Consider the following 18494-nt stretch of genomic DNA (forward strand, 5'->3'; position numbering starts at 1 on the left):
CCACAGCTCCGAAGTTCCTTGGGCACCACGGTGGCGAGACGTGAACTGCCTCGTCTGGTATAAAGGAGGTCGAAGGTTTGAACCTAATCCTGATGCCTGCTGTATATTTGGGGTTTCTACATTCTTTCCGTGGTCGTGTGGATTTTTCTCCAGGTCCTCTGGTTTTTCCCTCAACATTAATAAAAAAAGCATTGAGCATTTGGCTGCTATAAATAACCTACTTCGTTGAGCTATCATTTTTGGTCAGGTCGCTTCTGAAGAACGAGCTTTATAGCTCAGTGGGCCTTACCTTGGAAAATAATAATAGTTTAGTTTTTAGACAGGAGTCTAACTTGGCTTAAGAGCTATGTAACAATGGGAAACCTGTAGAAAGGCCTTGAGGTTGGCTCACAATGTGCCGTAGATATCCCAGACTACAAGTGCTCATTATAGTGATCAGCTGCGCTGCACCAGCCATGGACCAAGGCCAAATGTACATAAACTACCTTTATCTTTAAAAAAATAATTTATGGCCAAATAGTGGAGGTCCAAATACATCGGCAAAGTCTCTATTGACTCAAGAGAGAGAGAGAGCACTGCTCTTTCTCATGGGAGAGATCGGACAAGAAATTAAAACAATAATTCGTAATATTTTGGTCAATTCAAGACGTTAGTATATCCATATCCCATCACGAGAAGCGGCTGAATGTAGAGTGGAAGGCATTCGATATACCCGATCGTGCCTAATGTAAATTCATCAATAAGCATCACAACCACTTCGGTTCTGCATACACGTTGACTACTTTGTATATTGGGTTGTTTCATGTTGACTGCGTTTGCATACAGCGCATCGCCTGATGAACTTGCTTTTGATACCAATACCTTTGCAACTGTATTAGAAAATGTTAGCGAGCAACTGGTTCCATATCAATGACCGGTATTTCGGATTTTACTAAAGAAAACATTGCATGCATTAAAGCCCTGTTCCCGTGTGCGTGTGGTTCACCGGTGTGCTCAACCATTCCGCTGCATGCAACGATATCAAAACGAATCTGGTTTGCATGGGTTACTGTCATTATTCAATTTAGACCCGAGACCAACGAAACACCAAAATAGTTGACAGATACTGATCGTAATGACAGTTGGCGATGCGCCGGCTATCCCTGGGGGCTCCTTGCTGTTGTTGGTGCTGGGCCCCGATTGGTTCACCCCGGATGTACCGAATTGTTTCTTTCTCTCTGCCTCTGTGTCTCCCTCTCCTGACACCCTCACCCATCTTGTATTAGTATTACTACTACTATGCTTGGCTACCTACTAAAGCCTCACTGAGAATCAAGACTCTTTTTCAGGAGGGTCCTGGCAAGTTTTTTTTCCAGTATGGGGTGTTGCTTATGCTGCTGCTGCTGCTGTGTAATCCCAATAGAGTAATTTACAGATAATTTTACATAATTGGTATATTTGGCCAATACCCGTTACATTGGATTTTTTTTTTTTAGCGATGGCAGGAAACTGGAGAACCCGGAGGAAACTCACGCTGAACAGCAGGTGCACACAACAAACTCCACACAGAAAGGCACCCAAATCGAGAATCGAACCCCAGAGCCTTCTTGCTGTGAGGCACGTGCGTTACCACTGTGCTGCCACATTTTTCTTCGTTTTTGTTACCCCGTCTCGAGAGGCGATTGCGCACGCGCATGCCGTACACATTGAAACCGTCGTTGCTGTTTTCGATGTTACCTTTCACATTTGTGACGTTTGAATAAAAACGAACAACATTTTATAAAGAGACTTTAAAATTAGTAATCTCAAAGCACTAACTTTTTTAATTTAACGTAGTATGTGAATGGCCGTATAATGAAACAATCACCTTACAAATTCTTGGTTGTATCGGTAAAGTCGCGTAGAAGGGAAACAATAAAATAATAAAAATATAAAACAATTATTTTATTGTTTCCCTTCTACGTGACTTTACCGAAAGAACCAAGAATATGAATCCCTGCAGTCACGAAAGCTCTAAATCAAAATCACCTTACAGTTTACAAACTATAAACCAATGACTACAAATGTTCATATTGAGCAAATTAGCAGAGTTGTGTGCAGGTTTGACTGTCAAGGGGTACTCAAGGACACTAGGAAATATCTTTGTGTATCATATCGCTACATCTTTATTGTAGAATAATATAGAACAGACATTAAATGATCTATTTAGGTTTGTTTGTCTGTGTGCTGTCAGGTGCTGTCATATTTATGTTTCACACAATGATTGATAGCCCACAAGCACCAATGAAACACGACGGATGAAAGACAGCCGGCGAAAAAACTGTGAACTTTACCTCATCCTCATCGTCTCTCTCAGACTCATTCTCCTGGAGGATGACAAAACAACACGTCGGACAATGAGGAAACGTCACATGTGTGATTCATATTATTATGACGCTTGTTTACCCAGGAAAGCCTTCGCTGAGTCTCAAGACGTTGTTGTAGGAGGGTCCTGCCAAGTTTTTGCAGTAGGGGGGGGGAGGGCGGGCGATGCATAAACCCAATCGAGGAAAATGTCAATAATTTTTCAGCATTGGGATGTGTTTTGTCAATACGAGTTACGATACACCTCCGATGAGCACGGTTGGCTGTAGACGGTGCGAAAGAAGTTCAACAAACATACATTGCATGTTATTTTTATCTATGGGGAAGAAACCGGAAAGCTGGGAGGGAGCCCATGCAGAACAGGGGGAGAACTCACAAACTCCACACAGAAAGGCACCCGAGTCGGGAATCGAACCCAGATCCTTATTTGCTGAGGCAAGAGTGTTGTTACCACTCTGCCACCGTGCTACTCCGAACAAAAGACTGTCTGTTTTCCAAAAGAGCCAGTGAATTGCTGTACCTTCTTGTAAGGAGGTATAGTGATGTTGAGGCTACAGATCGCCTGCTGAGGCAGACCTCGCGTTGTCTTGGGGTCCTTCATGAAGCAGAGGCGTCCGCACGGCTCCTGCGTGACGTCCCGCACCTGCGCACCGAGCCATCGCTCGCACAATCAATCGGCCGTCCCTCGCAAAACAAAACTACCTCTACGTGAGATGCAAATATTTTGTTCATTTCTGTTCTGCAGCTACGCGAACATGGATCTAACTGCTTGAAAGCGAATGATCAGAAGTTGCCTAGTCTCCTTTGCCTCAGACCGACTTTGTCTTCTTCATTAAGTTGTCTTCTCCACATTCAGCAGACTTCCATCTCGCCCCCTCACTGCCCTGCAACCTTCTCGTCATTGTCAAGTGGGTTATCCGTCAGTTCAAAAGAGCCGAATTAATTTACGCCCTTGAATCTCTTTCCCTAGCCGGTATTTCTACTGCTTCCTTAGTCTCACTGCCCAGTTCTTCGAGGTCTCTTGCTCGGCTTTCTCCCCCTCCGGCTGCATCATCCCCTGCTCCTGTTTCTTTCCATTCGTGTGCTGCGCAGCATCGCTAACTCCGGGATCCCGTCCCAGCTCATTCTCGAGATGAGTCCCAACGAGGCTGTCATCTTTCTTTCCTTCGTTTGTCGAATACATTTGTTTTCACTTCCAGTCGGTTATGTTATTTCGTCAATTGTCAGTCTCTCCGCTGTCTAAAATCTCCAAGAATCCTTCTCACCCGGGCCATCTCGAACACTCAGCTGTTTCTTGCAGCCCTCTAATGGTTAAAAACATTATCCAATTTGAATCCTGACAATGCCCATGCCTGCCAAATTTGCAATTAATTTACTTTATTCGTGGGAATTGTACTGCATTTTCCACTTTTGATATGCTTTTCAATTAACACATGCAACATATCCATTGTATAAGTGTCATGCATCACAATGATCTCGAGAGTGAATTTTATTGTAACAAGTGGCTGGTTATTGATATTTTAATGATGTAAAATCAAGTAGCCCGATGACTCAAAACAAAACATTTACACGTCACCTTTACGTAGAAGGGCAGGCGGTTCTCCTTGAAGGCATAAAAGTTGAAAGAATGCTGCTGCCCTGATTTGGTGAGTGGCACCAGGTTGCCAAAGCACTCCACGTAGATGGGCTTCCCCTCCATTACCTGAACACGCGATCGGCAGAGGACAAGCGAGTCACGAGCCGCTCACTCTCAAAGTACAATTGACAGTCGTGTTGTTATCATAACTCGAATTGTATATAACGCGATTAATGTATTAGGGAACAGATTTTATGTAACCCGGATGAACCTTGTATATAACGCGACTGAGTGAACTGAACTACGTCGCGCGAGTAGGAATAAGCGGTGGTACGGCTGCCTCAGCGTAGCATCATCGCACAAGGCAATGGGATGCTGCTGGATGCTTTTAGATGCTACCCACGCACCACAGTCTTTGTTCGGCCTGCGTACGCATCTCACGTGTTGTCGCAGACTGTGATTTACCCTGTATTATATATTTTTTATTATAACGCGATTTTTACAAAAGGCAGGTGTTCTTCAGGAACACAACTACTGCCAGGTTATAAGAGAACAGACTGTACTTGCTGTGTCAACAATTGAGCCAGCCCTGGTCCGCTAGACCATTCCCCTCTCTCGCACACCTTGAGAGAGGCTGTTTTTGTGAGCGTGGTGGTGAGCAAGATGGCGATTATTATTCAACATTGCCGTGCCAGGCAAACTGAGTAGAGGCTTTCGGAGACCAAATGTGGTTTCAGGCCAGGGTGGTCCACTATAGATGCCATATTTTATGTCCGTCTGCTACAGCAGAGGTGTAGGGAATTCCAACAGGACCTACATCTCTGCGTTATTGACCTGGTCAAGGCCTATGCTACCATTAATAGGCCTGGGCTCTGGGTTGTTCTTCATGCTTTCGGAGTCCCTGACTCTCTGGTCACAATCATGAAGGAGCTTCATGATGGTGGGCAGGCCCGGGTAAAGCTGCATGGCCAGGAGTCGGAGCCATTCCCTGTTCCCCTTGGGGTGCGACAGGGATGTCCTCTGGTTCTCACATTATTTAACATATTTTTTGACCTCGTAGTTCGTGAAGCATTCGATGGCTGTAGCAGAGGAATCTCCATCTGGTACAGATCGATGCCCAGGTGCGGACAAGGGATGGCTCCCTATTGGTCAAACCATATAATGCATGCTGATGATCTAGTGATTGCGGCTCACTCCGAGGAGTTGGAGGTGCTGCTGCTGGACCTGGAAAGTGCCACGAAGAGATGGGGCTTATCATCAGCCCCACCAGAACTAAGCACCTGCCTGGGTATTTTGTGACATCAAACACTCCACCCCCTCAACTCCCCATTGGTGATGGGGCAGTTCTGGAGAGAGTGGAGAGTTTTCCATACCTGGGCAGTGTACGTATGACCAGTTCTGGTTGGACAGCAGAGGTCTCACTCCGAATCAGTCGAGCGGCACTAAATCATTCATCGGCTGCGTAACGCTGTGTGGAAGCTGCCTGGTCTGTCGCTCCACACGAAGCGTCAGGTCTTCTCGGTCACTGTCATGCCCTCCCTTCTCTACGCTTGCGAAACGTGGACCCCCTAATGGGACACCTTCGCCAGTTAGAAACATTTAGGTTGGCCTGCTTGCAAGTCATCCTGGGTTTAACCAGGCTGGATTGTGTGAGGAGATTACAAATATTTGAAAGATCTGCACAAAGGCCTATCAGTGAGCTCCTCAGGCAGGTAAGGCTGTGTTGGCTGGGTAATGTAGCCCACACGCTCAGCCACCGCATGCCTAAACAAATTTTGTTCGGCCGTATAGAGGGGGCTAAACGGGCGCGGCACAGGTTGTAGAAGAGATGGAGTGATGTGGTACAGGAGGACGTGGAGCTGAGTGGACTTGCCGATGACTGGTACCAGTGGTGTCAAGATCGGCCTCTGTGAAGGAGGCTCATGAAGGACGCTACTGGGCAGTTATATACCGTCGCCCTCCAGAAACAACAGAGGGCAGGGGAGCAACGCTCACAACAATGAGTGGAGCGCCGGGCGGCTAAAACACAGCAAGTTGGCACAGTAGGGGGCACAGGTGGTGCATCGGCCAGTCATCTCAGTCATCTCAGTCAGCCAACCCCTGGCACCTGGGTCTGTACCATAACCTCCTGCCAACAGGCGTTCAACACTTGACATGGCCTTAAAGTGCACTTAGCCTGGCACAAGCGCCATGGTGACAATTGTTCTTGTCCGTCAGTGTGTGTATGTCTGTCAGTGTGTTTATGTCTGTCAGTGTATCTGTTAGGGTATGTCTGTCAGTGTTTGTATGTCTGTCAGGGTGTGTATGTCTGTCATCGTGTACTGTTCCGGCCTTCATAGGCGCTCTCTAACGGCACTTGCTCCAACAGTCTGTTAAGGCTATACGGGGGAACTTTGTATTTTGTCTTTGTATGTCTGTCAGTGTATGTAATTCTCGCGAGCAGCACTTGCCCCCCACTGTCTGTCAAGGCTACACGGGGGAGACCTTTATCTTTGTATGTAATTACACCAATGTGTTGCAAGGGGCTGGTATACTATTTAGTGACACAAATGTGTCCACTGTGGTGTTAGCGCCAGCTACTATTCAAGAGTTCTGCTGAGCGCCGGAACCTCCCTGGGAGGCTTAACGGACACGTGACCAGAGGCCGGGAGTCCTTACTTCATACAGCAGGAGGCGTGGCCGAGGGCGCAGTGAGGCCGCGGCTAGAGAAATAAAGGGGCAGCCTGGACAGGGATCGGGGTTCGTTTGTGGGGATCGTCCTGGGGTCTGGTCGCTCTTCGGTTCGCCGTCAGTCGAGTCTTAGCTCGGGATCGTGGGTCAGACAGCGCGTGTGCTGACTGGCCAATTCGCGATAGCTAACTCGCACGTACACAGCGACCAGTGTAGCCACACTTAGCTGTAGAACCTGAAGTGGTTAGAGAGTTGTGTAAATAAACGTGTTGCCTCCAAATTAGTGTGTGCGCCTCTCTGTAGCATACACTACATATTTATCACCTGGCACTATTTCTTACCAAACACCACGGTGGAAACACCTCAACTAAGCTCGTGCTGGAGGCCCTAGGGGGGTTTATGATGCCTGCTGGCCAAACCCCATTTGGCAGAGTCAGACTAACCCCCCCCCCCACCCGGGTTGGGATTCCTCAACAGTTGACCACTTCGGTTGGCCACGTGAAGTGTTCAAACTCTTGCTGTAGAATAAAGACTGCCATTCCTCTGCCGGGAGATGGTTTCGCCTGGACCTCTCTAGAATACAGGAGGTGGACAGTCTTCCACTCGGGGCAGGAAAACTGCCAAACAACAGGGAGTGAGTGGTATTGCTTTTAAACAAAAGAATGAAGGGGTGTGAGAATGTGGAAACAAGGTGAAGGAATCATCTTCTTTGGTTCTTTCGGTAAAGTAACGTAGAATGAGAATAAAATAATAAAATAACACAATACAATTATCACGACGTTTCGGCCACAACACAAGTGGCCTTCATCAGGTGAAGGGACTGGACTGTCCAGAGGACAGCGTTGGAGTGAAACGTCGTGAGAATTTTATTGTGTTATTTTATTTTATTATTTTATTCTCATTCTACGTGACTTTACCGAAAGAACCAAAGAAGATGAATCCTTGCAGTCACGAAAGCTTTAAATCGAAATTTAAGGTGAAGGAAGCTGCGAGTACCCAGATTGCTGTGGGCTTGCCTGCCCATCAACAAGAGGCGAAGAATGGTGGTGTTGGAGATGGTGGTGGCTTACGCACTGACATAAGATGAATATCAGTGGATGGATGTAGACATGACTGATAAGTCAGATGCCTTTCATGACCTCCTGTCCTGGGTGCCGTCTAAAGGGACCCTTTGGGATATAGTTGTCTTGTAAGGTGACTTTAATGCCTGAGTCGGTCGTGATATAGGCACTTGGGCCGCAGTGAACTTCTGCGCCGGTTTGAAAAATTCAGGCTAGTCTGCCTATGATCCAGCATAGGTTTAACCAGACTGGATTGTGCGAGCTCATAAATCCTTCAACGATCTGGTCACAGTCCCATTAGTGAGCTCCGCTGGCAGGCGAGGCTGTGTTGGTTGAGTCATGTAGCCCGCATGCCCAGCCACCGCATGCCCAAGCAGCTTCTGTTTGGCCGGATAGAAGGGGCTAAACAGACACAGTACGGGCTAGAGAAGAGATGGACTCATGTGATACAGGAGGATGTGGAGATAATTGGACTTGCCGATGACTGGTACTAACGGTGTCAAGATCGGCCTCGGTGAAGGAGGTTCGTTAAGGATGCTACTGGTCAGTTAGAGGCAGTCACCCTCCAACAACAACAAACAGGGGGCAGAGGAACGACACTTTCAACAACGATCAGACTGCTGGATGGCTAAAATGGAGAGAATTGGCACAGTGGGGAGCACAGCTGGTGCATCTGCCAGTCAACTCAGTCAACCCATGGCACCTGGGTCTGTTCTGTGGCTTGCTGTCAGTGAGCCTTCGACACTTCACGTAGCCTCAAAATTGACCGAGCTTGGCACAAGCGCCGTGGTGATGTCCCCACCACTTAGGGACGCATGACGGTTGTTTCTGTTGTTGTGCTTGTCAGTGCGGTGGCTGTGATTATGAGTGCGGTCGCTGTGTTTGTGAGCGTGGTGAAGCGCCAAGCGTCCAGCGACAACCAGCTGTACCCACCTCCACGTCGCGGCTGCGTGCCACCTCTGTGAAGTTTTCCTGCTGTTCCAGCGTCTTATCGACGCGGTCGTCCGTCATGCAGAAGCAGCGCAGCCGCGACTCCACCGCCTCCACCGCCTTGGAGAACACCACGAACGTGGCCAGATACGGTACGCAGGTGGCCTCCTGGTACAGCCGGTTAGCCAGGTTCACGGCCTCCGGGGGCTGCCGGCAGTACAGCAGCCAGAACCTGGGCGGCCACACCGGGGCAGCAGATGGGGGAAGAGACGGGCGACGTTGCAATTCAGAGCATAACCGAACTCGATCGCTGACTCGCTCCTGAGCAAGCTCCCGATTGTCGATCCCACGAGAGAACCTGTACCTCGGAAACACTGGGCCACGTGATATCGAATCTGCAGGTCTCACGGCAGAGCCGCCCACTAGGAACCTCACGAGTGGAAATTAAAAGGAAACCGGCGGTGTGATTGCAGGAAACTCCGATTGCACATTGATGAATCACTCTGAACTCTGTAAATTCAACGGAGGAATTGAAGCAATCCACCGCACATCTACGAAACGATTTCCTTGCCAACTAATCTAAAAATAGACTAAGTTTTATTAAATACATCCATGTGCAAAAGAGAGTTTATAATGGCCCCAGGAATACAAACATGTGGCCACAATGTGGCCACAAATTACCAGCTTTTTAATGGAGAATTGGGTATGTCGTGTAAACACATTGGCATAAAACGAATACACTTAGTTCACTATCACTCGGATTGGTTGTTATTAATTTCACAATAAAAATTTGCCAGCCATTTACTCGACTTTAGTGAAAACAAACACCCGTTATGGGTTGAGTCGGTGTGCGCACGTGCGTGTGTGTGCGTGTAACCTGGCAGAAACGTTGGTGGTGAAGGAGACTGTTGAGGTGGTGATGGTGAGAGGCGTCGTGCCGGTGATGTCTTCCCAGTGCGCCGGTGAAATCCCACCTGTGCGACCACAGGAATCAGCCGTGGGGACATGATAAGAGGTTGATGAGCGTGTGGCTGTCCTGTCACAGTGAGCCCTCTAATGTATGGGGTGAGGTAGCGTAGCGGTGAGTGCACTGTTCTACGAAGCCAATATCCTGACTTCAATTTCAGTTCACGGCCTACATTTAATGATAAATATCGGAACTGAGCCTGGGCCTCCCTTAGGTTGACTCGCCTTAAAACATGTACCTCGTGTAGTGCTTAAACTTCAGCGGCCAGGCGAGGTGCTGACCACACCACCGCATTTGTGTACATTCCAGGCCTGAATAGGTGTTCATCAACATCAACTGCCCACCTTCACAGGGGATCTTTGTATAATATATGTACAGCTTTAGGGCACATGCATACAATTCTAAGTATAATTTGTGTTTATTACAGATAGGCATCCTTGCTTTGCTAACCAATGAAAATGCGGATGACACAATTGGAAATGCCAACAAAACAGCGTGACGAATCATCGCACACTGTAAAGTTTAAAACGGAACGGTGTCATAAGAGCATAGTGGGAAAGGGTGGCGTATTCATTCGCGCACTCTCCTATGAACCCGGGTGTCGGAGTTTGATTGCTGGCTATGGCAAACACTAGTGGTGAGTGGTATCTTAAACGGTCCTGAACATCCCTCTTCACCTACTGACACTGAGCAGCACGGGGTGAAGTATCGTTAAACATTTCCCCCGACCCGCATGGTATGGGGAGGTCTTCATCTCGCAGTGGGTTCATAAAGGGCTGTATGAAAGCAATATGTGCTCTCCGTAATTATTATTTCGCTCGTTTACCCGGGAAAGCCTCACTGAGTCTCAAGATTATTTTTCAGGAGGGTCCTGCAAAGTTTTTTGCATTTAGGAGATGATGTTTTTGTTTGTAATCCCTACTGGGTAATTTGCAGGTACATTTTCAGCACCGGGACGTCTGTCCAATCAACGATACACTGCATGTTTTTTTTTTTTCTTTAAGCTATGGGAAAACAAGCGTAGAACCTGGAGGATAGATACCCATGCGGAACGGAGGGACAGAACGCACAAACCCCACGTGGAAAGAATGCCCGCTTCGGCAATGGAAACCGGGGGCTCCTCGCAACGTGGCATGAGCCTTCCCGACAGCACCGACCACTCGGCCGCCCATAACAAACCAACGCGCGTCGTTGTGAGCACCCCCACCAGTGATGCTGCACAGCAGGCGCAGCGGCGGCGGCGTGTCGGGCACTGTCTCGCTGAAGCCGTTGACCCGCGTGTCGGCGCTCGCGGCCGTGATGGCGCTCGTGGACTGCGGCACGGGGATCGTCATGGTGATGGGCTTGTGGAACTTCCTGCGGCGCGGCTCCACCGTCACGATGGGGCTGAACGCCGCCTTGTTGCCTAGGACCTTTCTCACCATGTCCTCTGGCACTGGGTGGGCCTGCAAAAGATTCACACAATCTCCTTCGAAACCTGACAGGCAGGCCCACTGCAGTGATGACATCGCCTCTACTCCCGTTATTGAAGACCGAAAAAGGAGGACTTCTTCACATTCCTGGCTCCTGCCTGATGAAGCTGGCTGTAATCACCACCCAAGCGCCGTAACTCGAATTGTAAATGTCACGGGTTTACTCTCCAACACACCGGTGTGATGTACTAACTAATTTGCACTTTTTGTTTATGCAATATCACCCCAAAAACCTTTATTATGGATAATATTGTTCACAAAAGCCTACTGCATGTGAAACTGACAATCGCTTTGTTTGTTCGTTTAATAATTACGCTGTCAATTCATGTGCTGGGGCGGTGACGTGGCCGAGTGGCAGTGCATTCAGCCACTCGTTTCAAAGGTTTGTGGTTCTAGCCGCTGGCCACCTTGGTTAATACAGCGGGTGTATGACCACACTGTGCGTCGCCTGCTGAACAGTGGACATGAATGATCCTGTGGGGAAAAAAGTGTGTAAAAAAAAGAGCATGCAATGTATCGGCACCACAGTCAAAAATTTGCACGAATTTGAAAAATTTACATTGCAAATTACTTCAATTGCAAAAATCAACAGCAACATCGCCGTGTCATGGCAGGCTAATATCCACGTGTTAAGGCCCATGCTTTGTTCACCTTGTTCCACACGTAAAAATGACAAGCAAACCGAAAATGTACGAGAAGAATCTTGAGACCTGCTTTGGACCTGACAGGACACGCTCGACCGCGTGTGTCGTTGCCGGACACAAACGAGCCCACGCTTGGGTCGCACTGCCCTGCCGGTGTCGGCGCTCACCTGCAGGCCGACCTTGATGCGCTTGGTGAGGGCGCCCTGCGGGAAGGAGGCCCGCACGTCGGGTACCACGGTGCAGCTGAGCACGCCGCCCTCGGGGCCCACCACCTCGCTCTCCTGGCGCACGCGCGACACCACCGCAAAGTACTGCGGGAAGTCGCGCGTCACGATGCGGCAGATGCGCTTCCTCTCGAGCTCCTCCAGCGAATCGAGCTCTGGGGGAGATAGCGAGCATGGGGTCAGAACTGGGGTCGGCACTGGGGTCCGCACGGGGGTCGGCACTGGGGTCAGCACTGGGGTCAACATGGGGGTCAGCACTGGGGTCAACATGGGGGTCAGCACTGGGGTCAACATGGGAGTCAGCACTGGGGTCAACATGGGGGTCAGCACTGGGGTCAACCTGGGGGTCAGCATGAGGGTCAACACGGGGGTCAGCACTGGGGTCAACATGGGGGTCCGCACGGGGGTCAGCACTGGGCTCAACATGGGGGTCAGCACTGGGGTCAGCACTGGGGTCAACATGGGGGTCGGCACGGGGGTCGGCACGGGGGTCGGCACGGGGGTCGGCACGGGGGTCGGCACGGTGGTCAGCATGGGGGTGAGCACGGGGGTCAACATGGGGGTCCGCACTTGGGTCAGCATGGGGGTCGGCATGGGTCGGCACTGGGGTCCGCACGGGGGTCGGCACAGGGGTTGGCACAGGGGTCGGCATGGGGGTCAGCACTTGGGTCAGCATGGGGGTCGGCACGGGGGTCAGCACGGGGGTCGGCAGAGGGGAGCCCGAGATGTGTGGTGGGGGGGAGGGGGCAGGAAAGGGATGACGCGGGGAGACAAAGGTGGCCAGGTGTGGTTCTGGCCACTACCTCCTTGTGTGCCATGCCTGTCTTCACAGGTGTGGTTCTGGCCACTACCTCCTTGTGTGCCATGCCTGTCTTCACAGGTGTGGTTCTGGCCACTACCTCCTTGTGTGCCATGCCTGTCTTCACAGGTGTGGTTCTGGCCACTACCTCCTTGTGAGCCATGCCTGTCTTCACAGGTGTGGTTCTGGCCACTACCTCCTTGTGAGCCATGCCTGTCTTCACAGGTGTGGTTCTGGCCACTACCTCCTTGTGTGCCATGCCTGTCTTCACAGGTATTAACAGTTACGGAGTGGTGGCGGAGCGGTTCGCACGCTGTGCTATAAAAACCCGGCGACCTGAGTTCGATTCCCGCTCACGGCCAACACCAGTGACGATTATCTGAATTCGTCCTGGGCCTCTCCGACGTCGACTCAGCCTCAAATGAGAACCTGGTTTGGTGTGTAAACATTGTCACTGGGGAGACAAAGGTGTTGGCCGGCCACCCACCCCCTCGTGTACTGTCGGCCTTTATAGCTACTCGCACTTGCCCTAACAGTCTGCATGCCCACCGGAGGATCTTTGTCTTCATGCACATGCTGGTGTGTGAGCTAAAGACAGTGAGCGTCTGCATCAAAGTTTACAGCCTTGTGTCAGTCCACTGCTGGGTGATGGCTTCCCCATAACGTGTGGGCCATGGGGGTCATCTGACCATACGTCATCATGCTAAACAGTGTGGGTTGGTGAAGGTAGAGAGTATATGCGGGAGTATAGAAGTAAACTACAACAATGGTATTTGCTGCACTGCCTTCTACTGCCCACCCTGAGCCCTGTCAGAAGCTATGCAGAGTTGTGCCTGGTGTTTGAGCCATAATCTTAAATATTTTTGGGGTATACGCACCCTGGATGAACCTTCTCTAATAAGATACATTTTTATTTGCTGCAACTGGGCAAAAAAATGTCCTCTAAAATATTAAAACGAGAAACAGACGACGATTCAGTTCAAACAAGCATCTGGTTTTTTTTTTATAAAGCAAAAGCATTTCGCCAATATTCTGAATCAATTACCGTTATATAATGCCAACGCTCCTTCGTAAAAATTGGCACTTCTCCGTTTTGAGAATATGCTATTTCATGTCACATTTGTCAGCATTTAAAATGCCTCATGCGATTTCTAATTTCATATTTACGACGCGGTGATACCCAGTGCTGGCTTCTCTTATGGATGGCCATTAAGCTGCAAGTCACATGTCATCTGTGCTCAGTGACAAGCAGCACGCGACGGCCACGCGATGAACCCCAAAGTGAACGTGGGGCAGTCACGCAGCTTGGTTTCCACAGTCATAAAGATTGCTCACTGTCAGGCCGCAGTACGTTACGACAACGCACAATGCCCTGGCACAGTGGGTGGCGCAGTGGTAACAACTCATGCCTCACTGGGAGAAGGAGTACCTGTGTTCGATTCCCAACTCGGCCGCCGTTCGTGTTCTCACTCTGTCCTGCATGGGTTTCCTCCCATAGCGGACTAAAACATATATTGCAACTGCTAATTGGCCAAACATCCCAACGCTGAAAATAATTACCTGCAAATTACCCAGTTCAGATGACACAGAGCAACACTGCCCTCTACTGCGAAAACTTGGCCAGGACTCTCCTAAAAAAAGTGCTGAGACCCGGTGAGGTTTTCCTGAATGAACAAGCGTAACGATGATAATAATAATGAAAGTAACATTGAGGTTACCGTGTAAATTATTGGCGATATAGCAAACCGAAGGTTGCGAGTATCATTTCAGTGACTCACTGGAGCACACAAGACATGGCTGTTTTGGCCACAACACGCACAGCCCACAGGAGCTCGCGCACTGCCGAGTAAATAAAACCTCTAATGGCCCAAACTATCTGGGCGGAGAGCCTTTTTATAGGGCGACAGAATGGGTTTGCCAAATTTCTTACAACAGAGAGGAACACAGCTTTAGAATTGCCAGTGCATAATCGCATGCTGTAACCATTGTGCAGCTTATTTCACATGCGAACAGTGATCCGGTCGGATATTCATGCTTTGCAATTACGTTTTAAAAATTTCGGGGATGTATTAGTCATTGTATTCATTTATTTCCGGCAGCCTTCACAGGTAGTCTTCCAGCCCAGACTCCATTTGTGGCTTTTTTTAGCCTGGCCTGGAGAGGTTTTTTCCTGCACCTTCGTCCATGCCGTTGAGCACGTCGTTGAGGTCGTCGTTCTTGCAGTCGTTCTGGTGCTCCTTCCACGTCTTTCCGTCGCCGCTGCGCAGCACGACGAGCTCCCGCTCGCGGCCGCGCAGCGAAGCGAAGTGCGGGATCTCCACGAGCACCGGCCTGCGCGGCGGCGGGGTACCACCCAGCCCGGCACGGGGGGGACACGAGAAGCAGAAGCAGAGGGACGTTGACGGTTGTGCGTATTACTCATCTGCTCACGACTTGTGGTAAACATTAAAAAAAGAAACCTGAACAAACTTTTAAATATATATTAAAAAAAACTATTAAACAAGTTTTTTTATGCGACCAGGTAAGGCCCACTGGAGCTATAGAGATCTTTTTTTCATAAGTGACCTGGCAACAAATGATAGCTCAACAAAGTTACTTATCACGTGGACGTTTCTCGCAGCCACTCTAAACGTGGACTGTGCCCCTTTCCAAACATAGTGCCCGTGCTGTAGTGTGGTAGTTATCTAGGCATGCTGTCTCAGCTTAATCTTATGCATTAATACTACTACCACTTCACACAATACATTAAACCCATGCCTTGCTTTTATTGTACAACACAGAAATTGGGAATACACAGTGTACTTGCAAATTTCATTTATCTTGCACACGTTCAAAATTATTGATCGTAACGGCATTACATCAGGCAATTAACATCCATTAACGCGCATTTACAGGCACTATCGAAGCAATTAACCATTGGCAATTTTCAGTTACATCCAGTCGAATAGGTACCATTAAAATAAATAGGGAATAAAAAAGGTATGTCGTGAACAGCAAACTATTCAACGGAAAAACCTGAACAGGCCTGGGAATGTGAGAAAGCCCTCCGTGGTGGTATCACGGTCAAAGCGCTGTGTACGAATACCCCCACGACTCCAGACCCCGAGGCCTCTGTGAGGCCAAATGGCCGCTCCTTTGACCCTGTGCTTCAACAGCAGGGGGCGGCAACCCATTGCCTCGATTGGTCCAACTCCAAACAATTGAACACTTGAAAGTGCGTAGCAAAATGAAACAAACCACGAGACAAAATTAAGTATTAAATCATAATCTCTCATTGGCATTCCAATTCTATAGGTGGATATTTAAAGGTGCAGCTCTGCAAAATGCACGCTCACGCCACTACTGGCGTAAGGAGACTCGAGTCGAGAGAATCCTAGAGAGCACCTCTTGAGGGTATTTTGGCTTACTCTACTAATTCAATGAAAACCATTTAACGAGAAATGCAATGGCAAATCTCCCCGAAAGAAAACATTACGTAGCGACACTAAACGACAAAGCAATTGAGAGGTTTATTTGTTGTTGCACAATTTTATTTTCCGCTTGATTTGACAAGGGAGTTTTCCCTCGAGTCCGAGCCACTTCCGGGCTCCTTGGCTCGGCAGAGAATGGGGAAACCGTGCGGTCTGCTTGCCCACACCAGCAGCCAATCTCACGCCACCCCTCTGGCTGTGGTCTCTCCAAACGGGAGATATGGAAACACTGTCCACAAGCCAATACATTACGATTACCGAATGAACGCACGGGAAAAAAATTGCAGATTTACGTGACGACACGCAGGGCGATTGCCGAATGTGAGCGTTCGTCTGCTTGTGCAATATACTGTACGCAGGTTGGTTTGATTTATTTATCTCTCTCTTTACATCAGAGGAGGTCGCAGCGTGACCCAGGCTGAGCACAGGCCCACCGGGGGTCGATTTGTTTCTCCAAAGGTGGCTGCCCGCGCCCGCGGCTACGTGGGCATGGCGCACCGTGCGGCCTCACTTGCAAGCCCTGCAAGCGCACGCTCAAACGTTGCCCGGATTAAACAATAATCTCCGCGCGTTAAGCTTACGTTGCCGGGTCAAAATAAAGCGAAGGCAATCAGAGCAGGCATATGCGTTGTACGTGCCAAGGGAGAGAGTCGTCAAATCTCTCCTGACAGGCAAAGATGTAGATCGATCTCAAAGTATTTTTCAGGCTGTTAACTACTATGCGGACTTCCACATTCCCAGTCCTATTGGAACGACGTCAAGGAACCAAAGGGTTAAACGATAGGAAATCAAAATACTCGGCAGGATGGCAGCAACTCAGGGCAAACACGATCCACTGCTTCAGGAACAGAAAACAAATCAAGGGAAAAACAAACAAAAAACACAACAAAGGGAGAAAACCAAAAAGGTACAAAGAAAGCTGTATGATATGGGGAACGTAAAAGTGAGTGGGAGGTTGGGGTGTGGGGGCTTGGGGCAGCGTTGGGGGGGGGGGGTGGGGAGGCCCGGGAAGAGGAGATAAAAGCGTGGCTCTTTCTCAGCCGTAAAGGGGGGGCCGTTAGGCATCCTACCCTATGAAAGAGGTCCCCTCGGGGCCCAGCTGCAGCAGGCGGCTAACCAAGCTCTCTCCCTCGTTCAGAGGGGGGGGCGTGCTCGGCAGGTGTAGCTTACTGATAGCGGATGGCACAGGGAGGTAAGGGGGGGGGGAGGGGGGGCGATGGGAGACGGTTAAGGGGAATTGGGGGAAGCAGGGGATTAATAAGGGAGAGGGCGATGGGGAGGCAGGGGTGAGGGCAAGGGAGGGACGGGGAGAGGTTGTTTGTATCAAAAGCAGCGGTGTGAGAGTGAAAGAGAGAGGAAGTGACTGACAGACAGAGCAGGAGAGAGAGACAGATACAGAGAGAGATTTGGATGGGACAAAAAAGAGGGAGACACGCGTGGGAAACGGAGACAAAGTTGACCGAGCGTTAGAGAATAAATAATCGTACTGCCCTACAGAGAAATCCCTCATGCTGCGCTCCAAGGGCAGCCATCAAATTCCGCCCTGGACATGCAGCGACATTCTAAATGCTGTCCGGCGCTAATGAAAAATCGCCCTGTCCCAGCGAAAAAAAAAACATTTCCCGAATCTGCATTTGTCCCCCGACCCGGAGATTAAAAAAAAAAAAACAAAGTGCCGCGGCAGGGCCATCGCGCAAAAAGATTAAGAAAGCGATTGAAGCCAAAACTGCGGCGCAGTGCGGCTGCTTCCGTGTCCACGCGCTGGGCATTGCAGCAGCAGCAGCAGCAGGGACCACAAAAACGAAGCTTGTGGCAGCAGCAGCAGCAGCCGCAAATAAGCAGGAGGGAAAAAAAAAACCAAGTCGTGACATTTAAAAAAAAAAACTATTAATTTTTCGTACTTTTCACACACCGGCACAAAGTTTAGTTAATCATTTCCTCGTGTGCAGATTTGAGCGTTTTTTTTTTGTTTGTTTCCGCAATGGAAAACTGCCACTGGGCTGGTGAATGAAAGTCATTTAATAATTATTGTTATTTGTACTGAGCACATTTTACGCACGTAAACTGATCAAAAATACATTTCCATCAAATCTCCATTAAAAAAAAACCAAACCTGTAAACAACAGTGCAGTGGTTGATTGCAGACACACAATGGTAATTTGTTAGAGCAACTGGACTGCCGGCATTGAAAATATACTCCGTTTCAAAAACAGCACCAGTATCACGATTAACATCGTTACGATCATAAATACTGAAATACACATTTAAATACAACACCTTCAAGTTTCTGAGAAAAATCTCAAGTACACTCAACCCACAAGGCCTTGCAATGTCTAGT

The 18494-nt window shown here is 49.1% G+C and overlaps 1 protein-coding gene across 23 annotated transcripts in view; it reads right to left on the reverse strand.

Moving 5' to 3' along the window:
* Positions 1-18494, reverse strand: part of LOC116940156 (uncharacterized) — a 232355-nt gene that overhangs the window by 26778 nt on the left and 187083 nt on the right. For 21 of the 23 annotated variants that reach the window (XM_076065541.1, XM_076065547.1, XM_076065544.1 and 18 more), the window contains 9 exons: positions 17227-17325; positions 14863-15017; positions 11831-12042; positions 10755-10992; positions 9458-9554; positions 8584-8812; positions 3920-4045; positions 2864-2986; positions 2313-2345 (listed from right to left, as the gene is read on the reverse strand). In XM_076065541.1, the coding sequence (XP_075921656.1) occupies positions 2313-2345; positions 2864-2986; positions 3920-4045; positions 8584-8812; positions 9458-9554; positions 10755-10992; positions 11831-12042; positions 14863-15017; positions 17227-17325 (1312 nt within the window). The remainder of the gene's footprint in view (positions 1-2312; positions 2346-2863; positions 2987-3919; positions 4046-8583; positions 8813-9457; positions 9555-10754; positions 10993-11830; positions 12043-14862; positions 15018-17226; positions 17326-18494) is intronic. The other 2 variants (XM_076065542.1, XM_076065550.1) reach the window with 1 other exon arrangement.

Source organism: Petromyzon marinus, chromosome 8 (genome assembly GCF_048934315.1).
Source record: "Petromyzon marinus isolate PM22_M1 ecotype Great Lakes invasive population chromosome 8, UKy_Petmar_22M1.pri1.0, whole genome shotgun sequence".
NCBI classification, from domain to species: domain Eukaryota; kingdom Metazoa; phylum Chordata; class Hyperoartia; order Petromyzontiformes; family Petromyzontidae; genus Petromyzon; species Petromyzon marinus.